Raw genomic sequence first — 10,712 nt, 5'->3', positions numbered from 1 at the left:
CATATCAGCTAATTGAAAAGGGGGAGGGCTTGGTGCTCCGAATCCTCTCTCTCTCTTTATCTATCTATCTATCTTTCTCTCTCCCCCTCCCCACCGATTAACAAACTGAGGCCTATTTATAAAAGTTCTAGTTTTCTAGTAATAAGAAGAATAACCAATAGTGAAGAATAACCAATAGTGAAGAATAACCAAAAGAAGGATTACCTCATTGCTCATTCTAGTTCTGTAGTCTAGATTAATTTTTGAAGAGCCTGTGTTTCAATAGCTATTTTTAATATGCAATTACAATGTACTTCTCAATGGATGGCCCAATTTTGAATAGATCTATTTAATTTATAATACTTTATAAAGTATTTTTATGTAGTAAACGCCTCAACTTATTACATAATATATTTTTTTTATAATGAGGTCCACATAATAATGGAAGTATTTGATCAACATTGGTGTTGCTATATCCTTCTCTATCATTCGACAAACCAAATAGATTTGGTTCCAAAAAAGGGAATTCTGCGATAAGAGTTGCCTACGATCATCTATCTATAGCTTACTGATATAATTAATTTATACAGTTGCAACTTACATTTTATAATTGTATCTAAGAACTTTAATAATGTGAGTTAGCTCTGATAATTCAGGCTAGTGAACTAAGCTGCTATTCTCTTCATGTTGAAGTCAGATTTGGATGCGTGGAAATGAAATGTTTTCTGTAACTTCTGATACTGTGATAGACGAGAAATAGTGAAACTTATCCATAATGGAAACACTATCATATAGTCTCAAATCACTATTTTATTTTTACGAATTATTTTCTTAAAAATCAATTCGTGATATCAGACTACATTATTCTAGTGTTTTCATTGTTTTCTCTAATATAAATACAAAATGAACATCAAATTGTTCTCCTTCTCTCGTACAATGTAAGCTTACTAGAAGTAATATTAACCAACAGAAAAATTCTTAACTATTTTCTAAAAAAGCTAATTGTAGATTTTCTTCAATGCGGCATTGCTGTGACTAGGCAAAATAGAAGCTATTCAAAACCATAAATCGTACCTAGCTACTCCTATCATATTCAACCAGTTAATTTTTAATCAATTTCATAATTTATATTACAGTTATAATATTATAATAGGATACTGAGTTGAATTGTTTCTGATAAATATTATCAAACGAAAATCCCAATTAAATGTTGTAAATCACCCCGAAGACTTCTGCTACTGCAAATATTGACAACCGGGTAAACAGCTAGATAGAATTTCGTTTAATATTGATTATTCATTAATTGGCATCTGAACAAATGCAACTTACAACCTATTTCCATCTGTGAATTGTTTCTGTTTATCTGAAGTACTTTTTGTAATGCTTTATTACTAATATTGCATGGTTGCTATTTTGAATACTTCAAGCCCAGACGACTAGCCGAGTCTCATAAATAAAAACCTACCTTAATTGTACGCCATAATGTAATATTATGATTGATGTATGACTAGTATAATCAAGGAAGTAATTAAATATCATGAAATACAAGTAGTACTTGTAAAAAACCGTTTAATTACACGTTATCAACATTCAAACACTGCTAATTACTTTATTTACAAAACAGTTGAATATTATTGCTACTGAATACAGTATAAGCGCATAGCTGCGGGAGTCAATGGCCCATATGAATAAAGTTGAGCATTTGCTCATACTTCTAAAATATGGAGCATTTGCTTCATTTTCTATGAGTAAACGTGAGCAAAACCTTTTGCTCATGCTCATCAAAGAATAGTTTGAGCATTTGCTCAAAATTGTATGAATAAACTAGAGCATTTGCTCAACTTTTGAAGCAAATGCTTCAAAAAAGGTGAGTCTAGTCTAGAACAGCTTATCACCTTTTGCTCATAGTAAAATGGCTCAACTAATTCGTATGAGAAAGAGGAAACTATACCAGATACTATCACAACCAATAGTGTAAAACTATAAAACTCTTTTTAGATTCAACTATGATATATTATATCACCATTATTCCTACAAAAGAATAAATACAAAAGCTACCTGTTATAAAGATAGCCATCACAAAATAGGAAATAGGCATTTAAGAATATGAGAGTGTAGACGATTATAAGAATATGCTGAAGATTATTATAGAGATGATATTTTTTCACGCTATTATTTTAAAATTCTAAACTCAACTAACCAAAAACTGTATTCATAAATATAGAAAATAGAGCAGACGACGCAAACACAAGCGGTGCCCCCTGTTTGCATATTTAGCGCTTCCGTGAGCTTCAAAAATGAGCAAATGCTTTTGCTCATGAGCAAAACCTTTTGCTTAATGCTTTTGCTCATGAGCATTTGCTCTGGTTTTATTCATATGGGCCAATATTGTCATAGACAAAAGATAGCACAAGACGATATCCCATGGTATAGGTAGACTAGTTTATGTTCCAGATTTCAAGCCGATTTCTTGTTAAATCAAGCCAATTACTGTCGACTACACTGTCTATTATTACTGTTTTGTTGGGGTGAGAGTGTAAGAACAACACAGTATGAAACCACAAGCGTCAAATACAGTATCTTCACGAAAAACAACTACTTCGACTATCAGCTTGAGTTAACATTAAAAATTTGGTGTGGCGCACTCACACAACTTTCCTTGCCGTTTGATCACCTGACGCTAGTGTTCATGCGCATCTCAAGTCCACTATTCAAAGATCTTAGCCAGCTGGTGACAGTACAATAACGCTGGAGACACACTGGTGGGTCTGGTGTCAGGCTGGCTCAGGTCTGGTGTCAGAGTTTTCAGGTCGCAACTGATCAATTTCAGGGCCTTTGACATGACCTAACGACTGCTTTTTAGGCAGCCGGGACCGACGGCTTAACGTGTCCATCCGAAACACGGGAGTGGCCCGAGATGAATAGTGAATGATTCAATAGAATCAACAGTTGCCAACAGTTTGCAATTGAATAATCACATTTTCTCGAATTTCGAGCTTATTTTCAATTTTAGGTGAAAATGTTACTGAACATTAATTGTAGAGATTTTCATGCTTAATCTTTTCCACTCGAAATTTTTTGTTCAAATTGTATCTGAAGCCTGATAATTAGAAATCTAAAATCAAACTTTGCATAGATGGGGCGGAGGTCCTGACATTTTTACAGATATGTGGCAGTTAATACAGCTTATCACTGACTATTTTAGGTATGAATTTGATCAAATTCGTTGGAGCCGTTTTCGAGAAAAACACGAAAAACCCAGTTTTTAACATAATTTTTACCATTTTAGCCGCCATCATGAATTGCATTCAATCGGAATTGTTCGTGTCGGATCCTTATAGTGTAAGGTCCTTACGTTCCAAATTTCAAGTCATTCCGTCAATTGGGAGATGAGATATCGTGTACACAGACATACTTACACTCATACACACACACACACACACACTTACAGGCCAATACCCAAAAACCATTTTTTGGACTCAGGGGACCTTCAAACGTATAGAAATTTGAAAATTGGGGTACCTGAATTTTTTTCGGAAGGCAATACTTTCCTTACCTATGGTAATAGGGCAAGGAAAGTAAAATTGGAACTTAAATGCCCTATACCATGGGATTATCCTCTTGTGTTATCTTTTCTCTATTATATTACTTATCAAATCTAATCTAAAATTATTTTAGATGTGCTGCTTTATGTGACGTGATGCGGGACTTAGTTTATTTCAAAGTTTTTAAAATTATATTTAGTTTTTGTTTCTAAATTTTGAAGTTTGCTGCTTTCAGAAGGCCTTCTTACTCCGTTGCGGTAGGATAGATTGCTTGGCATACGTAAACAGACTTAGAAGTCCGTATTTTTTGCTTTTTCTTGAGAAATAGTTGCTGACAAGATCGTTATCGCCCCCTGTAACATACAGTCGAAAATAATTACAAGTTTGTATTGAAAAAAAAAACAAATTTATAATGGGAAAGAAAAGCATTAAACACAATAGTTATTTGTGCAACTAGTGCGCAAAGTGACAGTTTGCTGCACCGAAAGAAACGTTTACGCCCGAGCCGTAGGCGAGGGCGGAATGGTTTGTTGAGTGCAGCAGAGGAACTTTGCGCACGTATTTCACATTAAATTTTTCCTACAGTTACCATTGAATATGAAAAGTGGGTAATTATGGGTAAAATTGCCTGAAATCCATCAAATGTTTTTCTGTGTAATTTTATTATTGATAAAAACCTTAATTTATTGTCAAATTGAATAATGTATGTGTGTTTGAATGGCGGGGCGGCTGTGTGGTGTGTGCTGTGGTGGCACTGTGCTGTCGCTGTCCTTGGTTATAATATCTAATTAATGCTGTGCTCGTGCTTCGTTGCACCTATGCTCACTATAGCAGCCCAGTCACCAACTTTATTTTGATTTTGCTGCACTGTTGCTCCATATAACCTACTAACTATTTTGCGTTGTCATGTTGCAAATCTGGAGTGCAGAAAAAATTTTTCCCGCACTAGAGCGGAAAAGTGATTCTTTGCGTTCTGTAATCAGTGCAGCAATGGCCACTTTTCAACGTAAATGTAGGAAAAAAATATTTATTATTAAACATTAGAATAATCAAATTCAACTTTTTAAATGGACCGTTTTCGCTTCCTAGTGGTTTCCATACAAGATGACCTGGTTGAGGTTCTGATGAATCTTCATCAACTTCAGTAACAGGAGGACACAGAATGTCCTTGAACTCATCTTTGCTTTCTCTACAATGGAAAATTATGTCGATTTTCTTTAAGAGTATTTTTTTCAAATAGCTCATAGATTGGGTACAGATTACATTGAAAAATACGGTAATGAAAAATGAAGTTTATGATGATAAAAATGTAGTTAGATAAAAAAATTAAATTATTTTTCATGAACTGAAGTTTCTAAAAGCTGACTGATACAAGCTGAAAAGGGGCCAATTGTCGGGCAATGGTATAACTCCATAACGACAACTGGTCCCCTCTTCTGCTACATTACTGAATGACCAGTATTTGCTATACTGTAGTTTCAATAATATTACAACTCGATTCATAATGAATAATGAAATACAAAGAAACCTTTCGGCATAATTACTGTGTTGTGAATCCATTCTTTTCAAATATTGATTTGGTATTTTATTTAAAAACACACTTGAAGTGAGAACACTTTTTTTGCAGTGACGAAACTTCGACCTCTTGTTGGTATATTAATAACCATGAAATAAGAATCTGTTTCCTCAGTCTGTAAATGACCAACAACAGGTCAAAACTTTGTCACAGCTCAAACTTAGTACCGTATTTCCAATTCAAAAGTGATTTTAATCCAAAGTACGATGAAACCGGTTACATCACAATCCATAGTGAAGATAAGCTGTGAAATGAATTTATTTTGAATATGATTGAACAAGTGAAATAAAATAAAATGGAAATGGAGTAAAAGAGAAAATTAGAGTAAATAGAATGAAATAAATGATTCTTCAATGTTGTTTTCCATCACGAACTGCTTACTATTAATTCACTTTTTGCAATTAGAAAAAACGACTAGCAGTCAGATATTTTACAATAAATGAATTAATCACTCACTTTGACAACGAGATCTTTCGGCAGGTCCGCCATCTTCTTGGTTGTCATGGCGGTCAGATGGCATCTACTCCAATAGACACAAACAGCACACTAAAAATTGCCATTCTATCCTTCTACTTGTCTATGAGTACAACCAAGAAGATGGCGGAACTGCCGTAAGATCTCATGTCACAGTGAGTGATTAATTCATTTATTGTAAAATATCTGACTGCTGGTAGTTTTTTCTAATAGCAAAAAGTGAATTAATAATGAGCAGTTCGTGATGGAAAACAACATTGAAGAATCATTCATTTCATTCTATTTACTCTAATTTTCTCTAGTCGTTTTTTCTAATAGCAGAAAGTGAAATAAATGAATAAAATAATCAAGTGACATGGAATAGAATTTATTTTATAATAAAAATTTACCTAGTAGGGGTCTAGTCTCAGCCACTGTTGGTAACACATTCTCGTTGGCAGATAATGACACAAATAGAGCAAATGGCACAAGCCATAAGCACAGAGTGAAATACGCCATTACCTGAAAAATACAAAAAATTATAATATTAGTAATATGATACAGTTGAACAAGTCTCATCTATTATTATCATCTGCCTCAATACCCACGCACAAGCCTAGAGCTCATGTAAGCATCAACGTTAGCAAAAAGTTAAATATGCCATAAATAAATAATGAAATATTTTCATTATTTTCACTAATTCAAATGCAACATATTTAATGATATTTTGCATGTTATTAGTATTTTTCAGTATTATCAGTAAACACGTTACCAACAGTTACGTAATGGAAGGTTGGTAACAAAGACCTTTAAGAGATGCATCTTTAAGGTATTTGGTTGGTAAAAATTGTGAACCTATTTCGGACTATGTGTAACCTTATCTAAATTTGGGAGAGGAATAGCACAAGGTTACCTTACGTTTTCTGACCCTTTCATTTTAATGATGTACTTATTGTATGAATCAATAAAGAATAGCCTAAATCATAAAGTTGGTGAGCATGTTGGTGATATTATTTATATTCTGGTAAACAATCATGTTATTATGAAAAACTCAACTTGAACTTAATATACATATTAATATACAATGAGGAATAGCACAAGGTTACCTAACTTTTTCTAATCCTATCATTTTAATGATGTACTTATTGTATGAATCAATAAAGATAAATCATAAAGTTGGTGAGCATGTTGGTGATATTTATATCCTGGTGAACAATCATGTTATTATGAAAAAATCAACTTGATCTTAATATACATCTTTCAAATTCAACTACAATGCAGTTAATTGTAAATCGACGAGAATTTAACATTCAGTACACCTCTAAGGAAACCCTGTTTGGAAGCAAATGTTGCAAGGTATATGTTCAATAACCTTGTTTGGAAGAAATTTTCCAAGATAGGTCTATATGATTCAAAACGACTTTTCAATCAGCTTATATTGAATTGTGAATAAGTTATTGACATGATATATGACAAATTTCGTAACTATATCAATCAATACACTCTGTAGAGAGTGAATTTGTGCTTCCTCATAAACTGACATGTTGTTTCTAGTATTTCATTCCAATAGGATGTTAATGTGTGATTTGTAGAGTGATAGTACTGAGGATGTATTTTGGTTCAGCTGTAACTCCGTATCTTTATGGTTTGCTTGAGAACAAATAATATGATTATTTATTTTAGTTATTTATACAACTATATCAATCAATTGACCACTGAAAACTAATATAAATCATATGAATAGATAATTAGATCATCATAATAATGGCTTTTATTGGCAGAGAGCTTCTTTCAGATGTCCTACTTCGCCATAATACCCAATGGCAGTTTTCACACTTACTTAATCGGCCGACATTTTTATCGTCACAACACCCATCATGTAATCTATTCATGTATACTTATCAGTATTTGAATATTAAGATGTATTGATATAATTATAGTGAGGCCATATTTTCTCAATACATTATAAAAATTAAGTAAATAATTGTATCTTCAATCATGTAATATGTAACCAATGCCTTTCTCTGAATAAACTCCTCTGATCATATTGTAACCACGACCAAAGAAACTGTAAATGATGTCCTCCGATTGGCAGAGAATCAGCTGTTAGTGAGAATTGGCCAATCGGAGGACATTCTAGGTATAAATGTCGACCAACAATCAGTAAGTGTGGGAAAGGTCATTGTAAATTCTGACCTTCCCATTAGTGAACAATACATCATATCAATTGGGAAAAGAGAAACAGGGCGAGTACTTGAAAGATGTGATACAATATTATGAGTAAAATCGGCCTCAAGTCGTTTTGTTACTCTATGACTGCAGGAGAGAAATTACAATAAATAATACCATAACTTGAATACTCAGCTATGAATAATACTGACCTCTGAAAATGAATAGTACACACTGCTAAAGTACTGGAATGCGAAGTAATGGTTGACAAAGATAAGTACAATGGCCGATATGAATGCGGGAGAGAGAACGGCGACAAACGGAAACGTCTGCAAAATATAAAGATGTGCGACTTGACTGATAATGCCGCAAACCACCATTCGCAGTGGCAAATCTTCGAAGATTAGGAAACATATGTAACAGCCCAGTGTCCACTGTGAACAGTAATTCATATAATATTACACGAGAATATAGCGTCAAGTCAAGTTCTGTTTCTTGTAACGTATGAATATGATTTTCTTCATTTCCATAAATAATGTTATAATACTTTTCAAATGCGTGTAAGTTCATTTCATATACTAAAGTGCAGCCTTCATTTCTTTCGACTTCACAAAAAATTGATAGAATTGAGAAAAGAAGCGAATACATCTTTGTTTCCAGATAAAACTACTTAATTTATGTGTATTTTAGAATTGGATTTCTCGGCGTAGCAGCCTAGAGGTCCTGGGTTTAAACTCAGATACAAAAAAGTGGCCAAGTCTCTCCCATGTTATTGGATGGGCACTTTTGTCGGTCCCGGCTGGAGTATGACAGTCTTAATGCCCATTGACGGCTCAAATTGCATATTTGACAAGTTAAACCTCTACGCAGAGATTCCGCACAAAAAAGCTTTAAAAATCAACCTACTTTACCCTGTAACTGATCATAGAAATTTAGTTATTTGATAAAACTGGATCAGTTGACATTGAGATGTCTACTCACATAATCAATTTGAAACATCAATTTTTAAACAAAATCATGTAGTATACTAGCAACGTTAGTAGTCTACTAACTTTGGTATACTAGAATATTACAGATATAATTGAATAGTGAAACATATTATTCAATATTAAAAAAAAAAAACATGAATATTAAAAACAGGTGTTGACGAAATATAGCCTAAGATACTTACAAAAGTCATCCATAAAATTATCTTTTTGGATAAAACTGTATACTCTTCAACAAGCTCAGCTAGGTAATACAATCCAGCAGCTGAAAACAAATGAACATAGATTAGATGGTAAAAATTTTTAAATATAATGTGACACAAAATTCTACGTAAGAAGTAAATGAAAAAGTATTGAGATATCACTGTTGGTCTAAGAAGGTCTAAGGATTGAACAATAACCATGATGTATTATGCTAATTAAAATGTATTATGTAAATTGACTTTGAATCTTCAAAATAATTGTTTTATTGTGCTTTTAATCTATTTATAGACAAGTTTAGTTAGCTAAACTACATATAACTATTTTATTGATTACGCTAATTAATATCTTAAACGATATTAATCAATATAATAAACCAAATACATCATGTCTATTTGATAAGAGTTTATGTTATGTGTACTAAGTTTTAAGTTCAAGAAAAGAACAATACAGTATTGCATTTTGAAGGGTAAATTTGACATAACCTAACTTACCAATTGCAACAGTTATAAAGAGTATCTGGACTACTAAAGCAATCCAACTTAGAAGGTAGAGGAACCACATTTTGTATTAATAAATATATCACTCAGTTACCCACTTTGGTAAGTTACATTTTACAATAACAATGTAGAATTCATAAATGATTAGTACTCTACTTCCTTCAAGTTCTGTAAATATAATTCATACTGAGGGAATTCACTTGGAAGATAGATGAAGAACTCACAGTACCCTTGAAGAGTAATCACACAAAAATATTAATAAATACGAAAGGGATTTTTAAATGTTATTTTATACAATAAACAAAAAATGAATATTTATGTTGTATGTTTCAAAATCTAATCAAAATACAACACATCAGCCGGTTCGGCCATTTGTTTTTGACTTGAGCTTAGACAGAATGATTTATAGAGTTTTGAATTAATGTATTATTTGGTTCAAAAATGAGTAAATTATATTTTACAAATAGAATGAATTGATATTTATGAAAATAAACTTGAAATTATTATGAATTCTAATTTTACATCTTATTCCCTGATAATATTTTTATAGAATTTTTGTAATTCCATGCAGATTTTTACTTTGACCTTTCCATGAACTTATTGCATCATAGCATACAAGTCATTTCAACATTTTAAAGATGGCTGATTTTGATGGTTTTCTTCGTTGTTTACTTTAGAAAACCAAAGTAATTAGACATCAGACATTCTCATTTTATTTGTTTTCAATGTAAGTTTGCTCTATAGTTTCAGCAATAGAAGTTCGAGGATGAGCATCAATAGTCGAAAAATGAACATAATCTTATCGTTATCAAAACAATAAAACTACACAGTCGTATGACAGGTTAGTTGTGTAACTATTATAATAGTTTTATATTTATCTCCTTTTTAAGATCTAGTTTCAAACTCATCGTTTGAATTTGAATCATGTTTCAAGTCCCAATTATAAAGTTTGTGCTCCTTAATACACTGATCTATTTTTTGATTTTGTAAACAGACAATCACCGGTTGATAATTTTTTCCTACACCGTAACTCTCTGATTTCTTAGCTTGTTGTCAAGCGACAGAAGCAGATTTATGCGTAAAGATTGTAATTCTATTGTAGGATCATTGAAAATTAATTAACTATTTTTTTGCAAAAGAAAGGGAGTTGCTGATTAAAGTATGATGGTAAATTTGTCCTTAGCCTTACCCTGTTTAGCCTACTTGCTATTGTAGGCAAATCTATTTTCATAAACCATATTCGTCCGTATTTGGTTCAAAAATTGTTTTATTGAAGATTGATTGACGTTTTCAAATAGCTTGG

General features: G+C 32.4%; 2 protein-coding genes across 2 annotated transcripts in view; one reads left to right on the top strand and one right to left on the bottom strand.

The window, feature by feature from the left end:
• Positions 1 to 1,531: 1,531 nt before the first annotated feature.
• LOC111052480 (protein TEX261) lies at positions 1,532 to 9,800 on the bottom strand. Its single transcript, XM_022339176.2, has 5 exons — positions 9,404 to 9,800; positions 8,894 to 8,973; positions 7,935 to 8,156; positions 5,964 to 6,075; positions 1,532 to 3,877 (listed from the first exon to the last, which is right to left on the bottom strand). The coding sequence occupies exons 1-5, from the start codon at positions 9,471 to 9,473 to the stop codon at positions 3,756 to 3,758; spliced, it is 606 nt and encodes a 201-aa protein (XP_022194868.1). The 5' UTR covers positions 9,474 to 9,800; the 3' UTR covers positions 1,532 to 3,755.
• Positions 9,801 to 10,047: 247 nt separating this feature from the next.
• The window catches only part of LOC111052479 (colorectal mutant cancer protein), a 34,196-nt gene continuing 33,531 nt past the window's right edge, over positions 10,048 to 10,712 (top strand). The window contains 1 exon segment of the mRNA XM_039426584.1: positions 10,048 to 10,250. The gene's annotated coding sequence lies outside the window, so the exon portion shown is untranslated.

Source organism: Nilaparvata lugens, chromosome 4 (genome assembly GCF_014356525.2).
Source record: "Nilaparvata lugens isolate BPH chromosome 4, ASM1435652v1, whole genome shotgun sequence".
NCBI classification, from domain to species: domain Eukaryota; kingdom Metazoa; phylum Arthropoda; class Insecta; order Hemiptera; family Delphacidae; genus Nilaparvata; species Nilaparvata lugens.
The sequence above is the reverse complement of the archived record's forward strand: the minus strand, read 5'-3'. Positions and strand labels throughout refer to the sequence as shown.